General features: G+C 40.0%; 4 protein-coding genes across 8 annotated transcripts in view; 3 read left to right on the forward strand and 1 right to left on the reverse strand.

Annotated features, from left to right (window-relative positions):
* Nucleotides 1-122: 122 nt before the first annotated feature.
* On the reverse strand, nt 123-3,251 carry sdr42e1 (short chain dehydrogenase/reductase family 42E, member 1). Of its 4 annotated transcripts, none has more exons than XM_031281470.2 (3): nt 3,102-3,251; nt 2,128-2,204; nt 123-1,659 (listed from the first exon to the last, which is right to left on the reverse strand). In XM_031281470.2, the coding sequence occupies exons 2-3, from the start codon at nt 2,187-2,189 to the stop codon at nt 558-560; spliced, it is 1,164 nt and encodes a 387-aa protein (XP_031137330.1). In that variant the 5' UTR covers nt 2,190-2,204; nt 3,102-3,251; the 3' UTR covers nt 123-557. The 4 variants fall into 4 exon arrangements, with proteins under 4 accessions (XP_031137330.1, XP_031137326.1, XP_031137329.1 ...); XM_031281466.1 differs by lacking the exon at nt 3,102-3,251 and adding an exon at nt 2,608-2,736; XM_031281469.2 differs by lacking the exon at nt 3,102-3,251 and adding an exon at nt 2,364-2,584.
* A 105-nt stretch (nt 3,252-3,356) lies between these two features.
* Nucleotides 3,357-6,256, forward strand: LOC116037558 (arylamine N-acetyltransferase, pineal gland isozyme NAT-10-like). Of its 2 annotated transcripts, XM_035999271.1 has the most exons (3): nt 3,384-3,479; nt 3,828-3,964; nt 5,053-6,256. In XM_035999271.1, the coding sequence occupies exons 2-3, from the start codon at nt 3,953-3,955 to the stop codon at nt 5,923-5,925; spliced, it is 885 nt and encodes a 294-aa protein (XP_035855164.1). In that variant the 5' UTR covers nt 3,384-3,479; nt 3,828-3,952; the 3' UTR covers nt 5,926-6,256. The 2 variants fall into 2 exon arrangements, with proteins under 2 accessions (XP_031137333.1, XP_035855164.1); XM_031281473.2 differs by lacking the exon at nt 3,828-3,964 and having other exon boundaries at nt 3,357-3,479; nt 5,053-6,251.
* A 3,294-nt stretch (nt 6,257-9,550) lies between these two features.
* Nucleotides 9,551-13,907, forward strand: cnep1r1 (CTD nuclear envelope phosphatase 1 regulatory subunit 1). Its single transcript, XM_031281510.2, has 6 exons — nt 9,551-9,792; nt 10,597-10,668; nt 10,963-11,036; nt 13,083-13,192; nt 13,383-13,437; nt 13,542-13,907. Exons 1-6 carry the CDS (start codon nt 9,768-9,770, stop codon nt 13,581-13,583), a joined length of 378 nt encoding a protein of 125 aa, XP_031137370.1. The 5' UTR covers nt 9,551-9,767; the 3' UTR covers nt 13,584-13,907.
* Nucleotides 13,908-14,040: 133 nt separating this feature from the next.
* The window catches only part of heatr3 (HEAT repeat containing 3), a 14,593-nt gene continuing 12,834 nt past the window's right edge, over nt 14,041-15,799 (forward strand). The window contains exons 1-2 of the mRNA XM_031281509.2: nt 14,041-14,344; nt 14,731-14,903. Coding sequence (XP_031137369.1) covers nt 14,204-14,344; nt 14,731-14,903 — 314 coding nt within the window. The 5' untranslated portion in view covers nt 14,041-14,203. The remainder of the gene's footprint in view (nt 14,345-14,730; nt 14,904-15,799) is intronic.

The following is a 15,799-nucleotide window of genomic DNA, read 5'->3' on the forward strand; positions in this document are numbered from 1 at the left end:
TAGCCATTATAAACCAGGCTACTAAATTTTTATCTTTCTCCAGGGTCCTCAAATATGAAATTCATTTACCTGTCTGAATTAAACTAAACCTTGAATCCAGGTTTAAAACCAAACAAACCACATTTGCCATTTAAGGATTTATTCATTACAGTTTTCAGAACATTCCTTGGTATCTTACGTTACAGTTCCACAAAAACAGCATTTAAAAATGTCTGTATTAGGTTATTGTTATTTCTTTCCCCAGAGATGTTCTTTCAAAATCTGTTCTGTTAAAAACTGTTCTGAAAAAGAGGTAGCATTTGACATATAGTCTCTGACAGTGACAACAGCCATATGATGTAATCTAAGACATTAGGTACAAAGAATATATGATTATTTTCACATGTAATGGGTTACAGTATAAAAAGGTGTTTATGTCTGACGCACCTGCCAGTACTGACTGATTTTGTGAATCCATGGACCCAGCTGTCATTAAAAAAAACTAGTTCTGAACCAGTTTTGATACAGGGTGTATAGCATTTTGGAAAATGCCAAAATTATATTTTTGCTTTAGTTGCTCATCCACTGCCAACAGATGGAAGAAAAGAGAGAACCACCACAACAAAGGCAAAAACTAACAGGATGTCTAGTAATAATTGACTGAGGAAGGAGGAGTGAGTTTTTTTCCCATGGCCTCTGCTTCTGAACCATTGTACAACCTCATCCAGGTTGTGCTCCTGGGGCTCATAACCGAGCTCAGCCTTAGCTTTTGCCATGCTGAAGTAATGCGTCACGCCAGTCTTATACACCTCTGTACGTGTCAGCAGTGGCTGGAAGTTATAGAAGGGCCCGATGAGGTAGTGAATCATTTCTGTGAGAAAGGCAACAAAGTAGATGAGAGAGATAGGAAGGCGCAGTTTGGGGAAAGGATAGCCCAAGCCCTCTACCAGAGGTCTAAAGAATTCAAAATTGTTGACAGGCCTGCCATCTGAGATAAAGTAGGCCTGGCCAGCAGAGCGGTGCTGCTTCTCTGAGATCAGAGCCTTGGCTGCAAGCACATGTGCCGACACCAGGTTGTCCACATGGACAAACTCCACCAGGCTGCTGGGTTCACCATAAACAAACCTGAATATCCCCTTCTCTATGTAGCTAACTACCCTGGGCAGGTGCCTCTGCTCCCCAGGCCCGTAGATTCCCGCTGGACGCAATGCACAGCTTCTAAGCACCCCGGAACCGTCCTTTAGTGCTGTGCCGTTAGCTTTTAGCACTGCCATCTCAGCCAGGGACTTGGTTCTGGAGTAGTGGTCGGGGTGAAGATGGAGAGGTAGATAAGGGAGGCTTTCATCCCCATTCTCGATCACTTGGCCTCCGAACACCACGTTGAAGGTGCTGGTGTAAACCAGCCTGGACACTCCGTGCTCAACGCAAGCCTTGAGGACGTTCCTTGTGCCTTGGACATTCACCGCCTCAATCAGATGCCGGTTCAGCTGCTCCCTGCCAGACATGCCATAGGAGGCGATGTGGAATACACAGTCCACACCAGTGACGGCCTTCTCAACTTGTGCATACTCACGTATATCTCCTTTAATAAACACAATGTCGTCTGGCACTTCTTGCTTTGGAGCGGCTGTGTCAAACAGAATGATCTTGGCTCCGTTTTTAAGCAGGGAGCACGCCAGGCTACAGGGGGAAAACAAGTTGTTAAATATGAATTAATTTTTGCATTAAACTTATTACAATTCCTCCAGTTTAACTTAATAAAATGGTCTATGATAAAAATACAATCATTGCATAAACAGCCACTGCTAAAGAGGTGTTTCAGACTGGCATAAAAATTATTAAAAAGAAAAAGTCTTTAGTATGTTGTTTGTCAAAATGGATGTCATATGCTTGCTGCAAAACAAATCTACCTAAGGGATAAAGTAACCTGAACTTGCATGTATTTCTACTTTTAAATCTACCACAGGTCTGTGGCAGTCACAGATCCGATCTAACTGAGATAACTGGTGCATTACCGCCACCTTGTTGTGGAAAGCAGTGTGACAGCAGCACAGAGCAACTCTGAAACCATTCCTGTTTGAGGGTTTATTGACTGTGAATGTGTAACGTTACTTCGTTTTGAGTAAAACTTTATGAGATTGTTCTTACCGATAACCAAAATAGCCACATCCCCCAGTTATCAAAAACGTGTCTGTAATTGCATTTTCCATTGCAGGAGGGCGAATCTGTGAGTTTATAAAAGAGAGCATTAGGCATAACGAAATTAAAACGACAGATAGTTTAGAAATTGCACACATATAATTCTCACAGGCCTAAATGTCACAATTATACAGTCACAAAACAAAAAATAATTTAAAAAAAAGGCTAACTTGACGTTACCTAACCTGCAGTCTGTATAGGCGTCACTGCATGATCTTATACTTTAGTAGGACTACCTTTGTAATAAGCTGAATGCTTTTACATTGCCTACCACACTTTTCCGTAAGGGGTAATCGGAATGCCATGCCTAACTATGCTACAAAGTAGCGTTAGTGTGTTTTGACATGCACAAACAGTAGTTAAGATAAATCCACAGCCTCTAGCCTACTCTGAACTATTTAAGTTCACGTATTCACTGTCGGTACCAACCTCAACATAAACCGTGCCGTAAACGAGGGAAGTAAATATCTCTTGAATATCACTCATTCAAAATGTAACTACAGCAAGTGATCACGTTGAGCACTCCACCGGCGTTGTGCAGTGCACTTCCTACGAACAGCTGCGTCAAGTGGACGTCGGAACGGCAGAATACCACAGGAAGTCATGCGATATATCTTCACAATAATTAAGGCCTATGGCAGATCAATTTTAAATAAAACATCATCCACAGTTATTAAAATAATAATTAAATAGGTACAATTGTCAAATAAGTGTGTGATTGTATACTTTAGTTAAACTGTGATTTTAAAACTCTCATTGCATAATGTTCGCCAATGACGCTTTTATGTTGACAGTTTTAATCGGATACAGCACGCATTTAAGGCCCGCCCATACCGGAGGTGAGCAACTTTTATTTTATTTTTTTAACAAGAATACAGATATACAAACAAACAAGGCACATTTACGAAGAGAACAAAATCTACATTCTTATCTTCAACAAAGACACTGTCAGAGGTGGTATCTCATTATTGGTCTGTAGCCAGCTCTGCACGTCTCCAGAAAGATTGCACTGACTCACACAGAAAGTGTTTGAGCAACTAACAGAACACTGCTGTGTGTGGTTCATGGATGTATTGTGTATAGTGTGGTGGGATCGAGCGGGATGCACTACTACGCTGCAATGGCGTTTTGCTGCCCTCTACTGTTTATGACAAACAGTCACATCTGACCAATAAACGTTTTGAGTAATGACGCATTTTGGGAAAACCAAAGTGGAAATCGCTCCAAGTTTACAAACTCTTCAACTGATTCGGACCAGCAAACAAACTCCAGGTGTGAAAACGGCCTAAAACTCTGATAGCGTAAGTACAAAGTCATATCATTAGGAGACGTGTGGGCAGGGTACAAAATTAGCACAATGTACCATACAAATGCTGGTAAAATATGCAAGTGATTGGTAGATTTGCTTCACTCACCAGCCAATAAAACAACGGCAATCTTGTGGCTGGTAAAATGTGTACATTCAGGACGAAAAAGTTAATTTTTAACCCTGCGTGTGGGAAATGTGTGGGATAGTTTTCTTTTATGACCTGTCTGTTCTGTATATATCTTCCATTGCGAAGCAACTGTGGAGCAACACATAAAGCCTGACTAACAGGAGACCCACGCAAATCATCAACTTACCCAAACCTTTGCCTAAATACTGTCAGGTTTTACTGGCTCAACTGTTCAGCAGAAGAAGAAAGAACATGAGTTGCAAGAATTCGTGGCTCCATCGATATACTGCATCAGCCTCATAAGAGTCCATTTTGACTGCTTGCACAATCAACCTGATATGAAAGATAAGGTTAAACACATTTGCTGCATATTTTTGTCGCAAAACTTAAGTCTCAAACTTTACATGTGTAGAATTTGACATTTCAATTGTTTCAATAATCGAAAACAAGCATAGGCTACAATATCAAAGTCATTAGGACTAATTATTTTTCACTTCTAAGAGAACATCATAGCCACTTACTTATTTTATTCGTTTTGGGCATAGCCACATTTGTCTACATTACAGCATTACTGTAGAATTGTCTGCCAACAAATCAAAAACCTTTTAAAGTGACCTTAAAAAAATAGTTTCAAGTATAATGTAGCATTTTTAATGTCTGTACTTGTCTGTACTCGTGGTCTTGTGCTGTTTTATTTTATGGCGTGATAAGTTCTTTACTAGCCCTTGTGTTGTCTTCCCTTCAACCTTGAAAAAAACACTTTATTTTCGACGTTTTTGATGCCTTTTTTTCACAGTTTGTTTTTGCTTTTTCCAACGTTTTAAATTTTTACATTTTTCTTCTACACATTTTCAGCGTTTATTTCTACGTCCCATATTTTCTGATATAAAACAAAAATTTAAAACGGGTCAATGTGACACGAAGTCAACACAAAAAGGACCACAATGGAAATAAGCCTTCTGACTTCATTGTGTTTTTATCCTCCTTCAAACATTCTATTCCTCCTTTTTATCCTTTATCTTTTAAAAAAATGATATGCGGGGCACCTGGATAGTTCACCTGGTAGAGCGTGGGCCCCATGTACAGAGGCTCAGTCCTCGCCGCAGCGGCTGCAGGTTCAATTCCGACCTGCGGCACTTTGCTGCATGTCGTTCCCCTTCTCTCTCCCCCTTCATGTCCAAGCTGTCCTATCGAATAAAGGGCTAAAATGCCAAAAAAAAAAAAACTTAAAAAAAATGATATGCACTGAGTGCACCTATACACCAGTTTTGTCAATGCCAGACTTGATCTAGATAAACTAAAAGTTTCTGAATTATTATTAAAACCTATTGAAAGCCTTGTAAGCTATGAGACAATAAATATAACTTAGCAAAACTAGGTTTAACTGTGTAACAGGTAGATTGGCCTTATAATTCATGTAATGTCCTATATTTTGCAGATGAATTTGGACGAATACTTCAGAAGAATTGGTCTCCATGGCTCATATGATAAACCGGATCTTGCAACACTGAAGTTGATCCACAAGCAGCATGTCATGTCAGTTCCTTTCGAAAACCTCAGCATTCACTGTGGTGAGACGATCACCATGGACCTTGAGGTCATTTTCAACAAGATAGTGAGGAGCAGACGTGGAGGTTGGTGCCTTGAGAACAACTTCCTGTTTGGCTGGGTGCTGAGAGAAATGGGCTACGACACTACGATGTTAGGCTCCAGAGTTTTCATCAGCACCAGCAATGATACTTCTCCCTATGAATCTCATCTCATCCACATGGTCGTCATTGATGGAAAGGCTTACATAGCAGATGTAAGCTTTGGGGTGTCTTCCCAAGTGTGGGAACCCCTGGAGCTCATCTCTGGAAAGGACCAACCTCAGGCAGCAGGTGTCTTTCGTCTCATAGATAAGGGGGACATCTGGGTGCTGGAGAAAACTGGTAGAAAGCCAGAGATTCTTAATCCAGACTTTGCTAAATCAAGTCTTGTCAACAGTAATAAAACAAAGCAGATCTACTGCTTCACCTTAGTGCCCCGTGAGGCTGATCATTTTTTTGAGAAAAACCACTCACTCCAGACAGATCCTACTTCAATGTTCACCAATAAATCCATCTGCTCTTTGCAAACACCAACAGGATTTAGAGCCCTTATTGGCTGGACCTACAGCGAGGTCACCTACAAACCTGAGCAAGATGTTGATGTCTATGACATGAGAAACATAACAGATGATGAGATAGAGCAAATTCTGAGGGAAAAGTTTGATGTAAAGCTGCAGAACAAACTGCAGCCTGTAAACAACAAAGCATGGTACACACTTTGAAATCCTACACGTTTCGTTTTTAAATTGAACTGGAATGATCTCACAACCTGTGTTGATTTCATGACCATGCATGGTCAGCAGCTTGCCGGTGAATAATCTACTTGAAACGCTAACAATACTTTACATGTTTGGGTGGGCTTATCATGCATAGCTTTTGACTGGTCTCTCACTGACAGAAAGTTTAGCCGTCTCTATTAGAGGCGTTGTGTGAGACTCCTCTTCACTGTCCTGTGGTGTCCCACAGAGCTCTGTTTTGAGGCCCCTAGTTATTCTCTTTATGTTTATTTATATATTATATTAATTTAGGAGTAATACTTGATCAATCCTTGTTTGACACCCTTTATAGCTACATTTTACTTACCTACTTCAAATTGACATGTTTTAATTTGTTCTTTTAAATGTTTGTTCAATGAAAATTATGTAATTGTATTATGGCTGAAAAAAAATGACCAAACATGTTTTGGATTTATGCTTTTGGCATTTATGTAAGAGCAATGCAAGGAGCAGATATGCTGTTCTTAAGGAAAGTATTACGAACCAAAGAAAAGTTATCTACCATTACCATATCTACCATTGTTGTACTGTACTTTATACAAAATGTTCTTATACCAATAATCTGCTGAACTTCAAATTATGTTTTAAAGTTATATGATATGACTGTTATGCTTGGATGTCCCTAACTTAGTCTCATCTGTACTCTGTAATTAATGATACATCATCACCACACTTACATATTATGCTTATAAACTTTTTCTTCTAATACACGGCTAAGCGTGTTTTTTGTAAGAAGGCTGGAGAAGAAACCTGACTATCACAACAAGACAGTGAGGGGAAGCGCCATATGTATAGATAGTTTCACCTTTTATTAGTCATATGTAGGTTAACACAGGGTCGATGGTACAATGAACTGTATTTGATGAGAGAACGGGTCAGCTCAGCAATAAAAGCACTAGTCATTGCAATACAGTAAGAGCTCTCGTCATTAAAAGATAAAAGGACAAGATAAATTCCAATAAAATGTAAGATAAAATGGCAAAACCCTGCTTACCCTTTCAAACCTATTGGGAAGGTACACTGACGAGAGTCAATTCATCATCATCCTGTGCCCGCTTTGCACTTATTCAGTTTAAAGTGCTACATAGAGCACATTACAGTAAAGCTAAGCTAGCTGAAATATACCCAAGAGCTGATGCAAGCTGTAGCAGGTGTTCTTTTTCCCCTGCTAATCTTACTCACACTTTTTGGTCCTGTACTTCCCTTGAAATATATTGGTCGGGAGCGTTCAAAATTTTATCTGAGGCTCTCAATATAACCATCGAACCGAACCACTTGATTGCGATATTTGGTATCCTCTCAGAAACAGTTACTAGAGCCCAGTCTGATTGCATTTACCTCTTTACTTGCCCGCCGTAGAATCCTTCTAAGGTGGAAATCCACCACACCTCCATCGCTAGCCTGTTGGCTGGAGGATGTTATGCTTCTTCTTAAGTTAGAAAACATAAAAATTTACATTGAGAGGGTCAATGAAAAACTTTTACTTGAGATGGCAACCCATCATTACCTACTTTCAGAACTTAAAAGAACTGGAGTCCAAACTCATATGATCTACCTTACATTTCCACTTTTTTCTTCTTTCTTTTTTGAGAACGAGCGGTACACAGGCTCATAAAACACCTACTTTTATGCTACGATTTACTAAGGCTGTTATTATCAGTAATACTATGGCATTTCGATACGATGCCTTGATGTCCCCCCCCCCCTTCCCCCATTTTTTTAATTTTACATTTGATTTTAGATTTTACTTTACTCTTAATCTTTTATGTGTATTGTTGTAAGCTAGTTCAAGGCATTTTGATGAATGATTTTTATGACTGATGTTTGAAGAAAAAGGTTGGAAAAAAATGGAAATTATTATTTTTCTACTGATACATCTTTATTCTATGTATTTCCTGTGCAATTTCCATCAATAAACAGATAAAAAAACAACATCAGTCCAAGACAACAACATCAGAAATGATGCCTCAGGTGACATCATCCTCACAATGATGAAACAAACGTGACAATTACAAAACATGTACAAACAGAAAAAAATTGAAAAAATTAACAAATATAATAGCTGAAAAACTTTAATATCACAGTTTAAACACTAATGGGGGAACTGTTAATGGGGTTAACAGTTTGTATTGCTTTTTGTTTCAGAGAGTGTTGAATTGATTGATTGAATGTGTTGTTTGAAGATTAAATGCATACTCATGACTATATAACACAGACTTTAGTCTATTTTGAAGCAATCGCGAAAATACTTGCTATGCTAGAGCACCACGTGGATTCATCAGCCCATGAAAATAATCCCCAACAAATGCAAATGCCCAGGATTTTTTTTTTAAAGAACATTACTTAGCCATTAAAAAAGTATAAATATGTATTCATGAGCCACTCAATACGTTGTTGCAACAGTGTTACTTAAACAGCTATTTTGTATAATATTTGTTTCTGTTTCTGTATTGTTTATTCTTATATGTTTAATATGTTTCTTTGTGTGTATGCACCAATCATCAGGGCAAATTCCACGAAGGGTAATTACTGTGGCAATAAACTCCTTTCCAGCCTACTTCTGATTGTTCTGCTGAGTCCTGCTCTGCTCTAATATCAGCGACAGTGTGTGTCCCATAAAAGTGCTGGGAGTGCCTATATGCACGGTAACAATATCTTTACACCGAGCTTTCTCATGGTTTGAGTGTAGAAATGGTCTTAAAGGCTGTTCCTGTCTGTAGTATACCTATAGCATGTTCAAAGGCCCCCTGATTCTTTCAGCCCCCCCCCCCCCCCGCATAGTAACGTCCACTGTGACAGCTCCACACATCAGCAACATAACAGAGGTTAAATGTGTGACATATATCACCTAAAACTACAACCCCCATGTGCGTCCAACATCACAAAATAAGAAATATTATGTCACTTTTCTTAACTACAACTTAAATTAGCTGTCACACGGTGTGACTCACACCTGTTGACTGTGTGCCTATGTTTCAGTAATATTATTATCAGCATCATTATGATTGATACATGTGAAAGGGACATCTTGATAAAAAATGACACTGGACAATTGTTATTGGGGTAAAATCGTACTATATTTGCTTAATAGCATCATTAAAACTTCTCATTTAACCTGTACACATTTAGCTTCTTCAACGTGGCAAGTGTTCAGTGAAGGTCAAAACAGACTAAAATTATAAATAGCAAGGTCCTTTTACATGAAATGCCTCACAGCTAAAAGCTGAAAGTTTGGGTGGTGTCATCCATTTTAGTCTGTGGTGCAACAAGGTCTCCAACTTAACGTTATTGAAAGTGTTGAGGTATGAAAGCATCACACGCATTTGAAATGAATGAGATGCTCATCTGTCCTGCAGGATGCAGGAGTTTTGTTGTTCCAAAATAATTAAATCACCAAAAAGGAATTGACACACAGCAAATCTAAGGCTTTTGTAGTCACTATGAGGTCTGGGGCCTGTGGCAGTTACCTGCTTTGCCCAATTGGGGGGGAATGTGAAATAAAGCTATTAATCCCTACTGGAGAGCAGGTACATATATAATCAGTTATTGTTATTATGACTGAACTGAACTGGGGTCCCTGGGCCTGTCTGGGCTACTGGACCTAAGTGGACCACCAGAGCATGATGGACCAGAGGGATAGAGGCGGGAGCTCACGCTTGGTTTACACCCAATCACGTTAAAGCTGAGCATGCAGCCAATGCGGATTGGCCTGTGCGGCCTGTCGTTCAGCTGAGGGGAAGCAGTGGCACAGCCAACAGCACTGCAGGCTGGTGTGACTAGGCTCAGATATGAACTCCTTGGAACAGGCCGAAGGTAACCAAGACCGAGTTGAAATAACCACATTGTAATTAACTGCTGATTTGTTTCAGCCTCATAGCTACAATCACCAAAAATAATTCAAAACAAACGTCTTAAAAGGAGATTACATAGTTAGATGCAACGTTGAGTTAGCTAGCTAGCTAGCTGGCTAGTCTGTTTACGACACTTAGCATGTTTGCTAGCTATTAGCTAACGTTAACACATATTCCGTTATTATGTCTGTTAGTTTCTATTGTCATGATATATAGATAGCTAGATTTTACCAGCAGCCTGTGTGACATAATCGGTGAATTTGTCACAAACGTTTTCGCTATTTAACCGGCTTATTCAGTCACGTTATGATCCTGTGTTCGCTTCAGTTTAAAGTTAGCTACATTATTGCAGTAACCACTAACGTTAGATACAAAGTGACACGAACCTAGGAGTTGAGGCTGACATTAGTTATGTTTAGTGATGGGCGAATGAAGCCTCAGGAAGCTTCATTGGGGCTTTCTTTCTTTTTCTTTTCTGACGACAAAGAAGCTTCGGGGCTGCAGACACCCTGCGGTTGCAAAACGTATAGCAGCCCTTCAAAACCTCCTGTGATTTGAATATTTTTAGTCTCATATGTGGAATAAAAGTTCAACAACAATGTATGGAAACTTCAGAGGAGTGAACCAAGCTTCGGTATCATCCGCCCATCTCTAGCTAGTTATGTTATCATCATCACTTCACTAAAAAAGCTGATGTTGCTAGGTCATACAGCCATGATATTAAGTCCAAACACAGTGCGTTTCATTGGACCTATTTTTGTTTCAGACCTGAAGGCCTTTGAGAGAAGATTGACAGAGTATGTCTCCTGTTTGCAACCTGCAACAGGCAGGTGGAGAAGTAAGTAACTGTTAATGGTTGTTGTCAAAACCATGGCAGAGAAGATGTAGTGATTACCTTTATTTTTTTGTATTTATTTGCCCAACCCTATGTATTTCTGTTCATTGACGAAAAGAATCATTTGAAGCCATCACTCACTCAGTAAATACAGAAGTTGATGCAGATGTAATCACAGGTTAAAGACCTGTAACCTGTTATCCCCAACATTGAGCAAAGAAAGTTAGAATATATATTTATTTGGTAAAACATGGTTCGTGTTGTTTCACTGGGTGCCATTTTCCCGTCTTGTTTCAGTGATTCTGATAGTTGTGTCTGTCTGTACGGCTACTGGAGCTTGGAACTGGTTAATAGACCCGGACACACAGAAGGTATGTATGAGTGGATAAACATGTCTAGTTGTGTCATTTCTGGCTTAAAGGTAAACTCCATCACAAAGAGAATATACATTGTGCTGTTGTCGACCACTATGACGACAATATAGCCAACAGCAATATGCATAATGGTCGTCCTAACACAGGAACTACAGCATTGAGACATAAATGATATGGTGCTGGTGATGGCGCAGTGGATATAACCCATGCCTTTGGTGTGGGAGATCTGGGTTCGATTCCCACTGGCGATACATCAACCAATGTGCAAGACACTTAACCCCTAGTTGCTCCAGAGGCGTGCAACCTCTGATACATAGCAATTGTAAGTCGCTTTTGATAAAAGTGTCAGCTAAATGACATGTAATGTAATCATAAGTTGACCATTGTTTTCAGTATGTCCGATGACACAGACTCTGTAAACTGATAGATTATTTAGTAAATGGGATATTAGAATTTGAATATGAAGGCCTATGGCTGTGAATGTACACATCAGCACAACTAATCCAGGGTTCAGGGACTACATTATAAATAAACTCAATTTCAGACTACAGAGAAAGCTGAGCCATTGTGTAGTGAAAGTATCAAGCATTTTGAGTGGAGCTTTTTTTCTTACACCTTCATATCAGAATTGACTGTACCTCCAAGTCTCACACACACACACACACACACACACACACACACACACACACAATCAGCCACATTATGGGCAGATCGTTCATGCTATCAGTCCAAATGCAGTTTGATGTTTGCTTCCGTTGTTGTTGCTTGTTTTGTTTCATTTTAATTGTTAATTTAGGAATTGATGATTATTATCAATCTTAGTTGTGATTGGTTACCACGCTGAGCTTTTCTGAGCACAGTTGATTTATTTTAGCTTTGCCCTCCACACCGCCTGCCCCTGTCTCTTGCCTGGCAGCCATCGCATTATGCTCCTCGCGACCGATTTGCTGCTCATCATTGAAATATGCTCGCTGCGTACAGTGTGTTTCTCCCCGGAGTCGTCTGACTTTGGAGATGTCTCTTTCTGTCTCGTCTGATGAAACGCGAGGACATAGAAGCTGTACTTTAAGCCAGATCTCTGGAGCGTTATGCTAGTCCTTCGCTAGGGCTGCACGATATGAGGAAAATATCTAATTGCGATTATTTTGACTGATATTGCGATTGCGATATGATTCCCAATATTGAAGGGAATGATCATGTTTGTATCATTATTCTCATTTTCATTGACTAATTGGGCCTTGACCAACTGCCACTTTGCTCGTTTGAAAGCCATGATGTCTCTCTCATGGGTGGGCCAAATTCTCTGGGCGGGCAAAGCAGAGAAAGGGGAGGTAACCTTTCTCCTTATGAGCTCATAAGGAGGAGATTCCAGATCGGCCCATCTGAGCTTTCATTTTCGATTTCGATAGATTTACACCTATCGCCATTTCTAGCCACTGGGGGACCATAGGCAGGCTGGGGGAACGCATATTAATGTTAAAAAACCTCATAAAGTGAATGCCATGCCATGGGACCTTTAAAAAAAAATTAAAATGATTACAGTGTGATTTTTTTTTTTTTTTTTTTTTTGCGAGGATCTGTGCCAAAGATGTTTTCTGTAGGATAGGATTTGTAGGCCGGGACGTCTCTGCAGCACCACAATACTTCATTCAGAACAGTTTGACACATATTTTGCCTTTAACAAATATTGCGCCCCTCTGCGATTTGGATATCGCACTAGTCCATATTGCGATTTCGATTAAATTGCGATTAATTGTGCAGCCCTATCCTTTGCACATTAGAATGATAGGATTTGGGTTGAAAAAAAAATGTGAAGTGACCCTTTAAAGACAGACGTGCTCAGACTCGCAAACTGAACTAGTTTAGTTTCTTTTTTAACTCCCAAATTGATTAGCCCCTGTTGCATAACCACATGTCTCATGGGACCCATTGGATTTAAAAAAAAAAATGTTCTACTACAATTGATTTCCCTTAGCTCACTATAGATGAGTTCTGTAAAAGTTTTGTTATGGACTTAATAATTTCTGTTGCTTTGTTCTGCAGGTCTCTTTCTTTTCATCACTGTGGAATCATCCCTTCTTCACCATCAGCTGCATCACTCTTATAGCTCTCTTCTTTGCTGGGATACACAAACGAGTTGTGGCACCATCAATGTATCCTTTTGTCTGTTGCAGTTAATACGTTTTATCAGATTTATAATTCCAGCATCGGCACTGACCTCGCACCTCCAGTCTCAGCCACTGACAGGAAAGGGTAGTCATTTGGGGCCCTGTTTTAAAACCGATTCATCCTTGTTTAAGTTTTTGGCTTAAAAGTTAAAATCTTTGACCTTTGCCCCTTCAGTATCGCTGCCCGCTGTCGGACCGTTTTAGCAGAATACAACATGTCCTGTGACGACGTGAGTTTACAAATCTCGTTGATGATGTGACCTGTAGTCTGCTCCGACGATCTTGTATTTTTAGAAAAATTGGCAACGCTCGTGTTATTTCTGTCTTTTCACAGACGGGGAAACTTATTCTCAAGCCACGACCGAACATCCAGTAACCGCAAGCTTGAGTGGGGGCCGTCAGCTGTACCTGGTCTTTGTTTATATAGCCACCGATCACTCAGTGTCTTGAGTCCTTTGGGTGGTCTGAACAGCACCAAGGGGAACAGCACTGAGACAGACATTGTCGTCATGATGGAAATGCATTTGGAAGAAAGAAGAAATGACCTGATAGGGCCTTTTTAACAGTGTCACTGTTCTGATGTAAGGATTGAAGACAAGAGTTCAGTTGTGTTTATTTCTAATGTTGAGCATGTATTTTAACTAAATGTTTCTATTTTTAAAATTATTTACCTAATAAATACTTCAGATGTGAAACCGTCTCATATTTTGTGTCTTATTACACATAAACCCTGTGTCTATTATTGGTTTTTAAATGACTAACTTCTCGAGACGGGTTTACGTCCGTGTTTTAGCGTTTTCCGTGGCTTTGCGACAGCTTCTCTGCTTTCTGTTAGCAACGACCACTTTACGACAGGGAACAGTCTTCCACATGGCCTCCAACGAGGCTGGAGCTGGAGTGTGTGTTTGAGGTTCGGTCGCTAAGCCTGAGCGTAGAAGGGAAGAAAAAAAAAAAAATCACGTTACATGCGTAGTTAGCACTTTAATAGAGACAGAAATGGGTAAAAGTAAAACCACTAAATTTAAACGGCCGCAGTTCAACGCAGTTGGACTGCCGGTGAATGCTGTGAAGGAACTGGACGCTGAGGAAGAAGAGCACGGTGATGATAGTTGTCCAGCTGCGGAGTTACTGGAGAAAGTATGATCATTATTCTATTACTAAAATGACTCTCTGTATAGCTGCTTTCTTGTTATATCCTTGCATAGTGGATAGGTATGTAAACATTGCCATGGAACTTTAAACTGGGATATATTATTATTATGATTATTATTATTATCCCTTATTGGTTTAGTTGATCTCGAGTTTAGTTCACTAATTAGGATTACCCTGAATGTGTGATTTCACCCTAAATACTCTTATTGAGGCTGTTAAGTTATTAAGAATGATTGCTGATATCATTAACCTTTTCAGTCTCAGTGAACCTATGTATGCTTATATAATGCCAGATTTGCTATCTTATGAGTACTCTACAGGTGGTCTGAAACAGGTGAGCTTATATAGTTGGTGTCATGTTTTGTATACAGTTGCAGAGTCCCAGTGCAGATGTGCGAGAGTTTGCATGTGCCAGCATTTCTCGGGTGGTGCAGCAGAGTCAGACCATCCCAGGCTTCCTCCAGAGGGATGCTGTGAGGCGCCTCGGGCCCATGCTGCTGGACAGCAGCCTGGCTGTCAGGGAGACTGCCACTGGAGCACTCAGGTGAGTCAATATACTGCAGTGGTGTGGTGAGGAGTGCACCCACAAAGCCACATCTGGTTGTTTGGGAAACGGGGCCCACAACAACATGTGGCAACTACACACAGCTCCTGCAAGGGACCTTAATCTTTAATAAACGCACACAAGAATGGCAGACCAATCGCTTTCAACAGGTCAGTCTGAGAAAGGGAGAACATACCAAATGGAGGCTACTGTGGCAGGTGGAGAAAGGCTGAGTTTGTGATCCTGACCTAGGTGATGCACAGTGTGTTGATGTCTGTAAATACAGATACCTTCTGATAGGAGGACTAGGGTAAAACAGGATAACTTGACACATGGGTGTCTTCAGTGTGTTAAGTCCTTATGTTTTACCCTTGGGACATGCGTCACCACATTATTACTACTTTTTCATCTGCATTATTTTATAGTTGGTGTGGTATGACAAACTGGAAGTTTATCAAATTGACAACAAGAATCAGGGTAATATATATATATATATATATATATATATATATATACAGTGAGGAAAATAAGTATTTGAACACCCTGCTATTTTGCAAGTTCTCCCACTTAGAAATCATGGAGGGGTCTGAAATTGTCATCGTAGGTGCATGTCCACTGTGAGAGACATAATCTAAAAGAAAAAATCCAGAAATCACAATATATGATTTTTTAACTATTTATTTGTATGATACAGCTGCAAATAAGTATTTGAACACCTTTCTATCAGCTAGAATTCTGACCCTCAAAGACCTGTTAGTCTGCCTTTAAAATGTCCACCTCCACTCCATTTATTATCCTAAATTCGATGCACCTGTTTGAGGTCATTAGCTGCATAAAGACACCTGTCCACCCCATACAATCAGTAAGAATCCAACTACTAACATGGCCAAGACCAA

The sequence above is a fragment of the Sander lucioperca genome, chromosome 3 (assembly GCF_008315115.2).
Source record: "Sander lucioperca isolate FBNREF2018 chromosome 3, SLUC_FBN_1.2, whole genome shotgun sequence".
NCBI lineage: Eukaryota > Metazoa > Chordata > Actinopteri > Perciformes > Percidae > Sander > Sander lucioperca.

Coding starts and splice junctions, on each gene's coding strand:
- sdr42e1 (XM_031281466.1), bottom strand. CDS start 2,664: ATGAGTGATATTCAAGAGATATTTACTTCCCTCGTTTACGGCACGGTT. Junction 2,205..2,607: donor ACGGCACGGTTTATGTTGAG/GTTGGTACCGAC, acceptor ATAAACTCACAG/ATTCGCCCTCCTGCAATGGA. Junction 1,660..2,127: donor TGTGGCTATTTTGGTTATCG/GTAAGAACAATC, acceptor TTCCCCCTGTAG/CCTGGCGTGCTCCCTGCTTA.
- cnep1r1 (XM_031281510.2), top strand. CDS start 9,768: ATGAACTCCTTGGAACAGGCCGAAG. Junction 9,793..10,596: donor CTCCTTGGAACAGGCCGAAG/GTAACCAAGACC, acceptor TTTTTGTTTCAG/ACCTGAAGGCCTTTGAGAGA. Junction 11,037..13,082: donor TAGACCCGGACACACAGAAG/GTATGTATGAGT, acceptor TTTGTTCTGCAG/GTCTCTTTCTTTTCATCACT.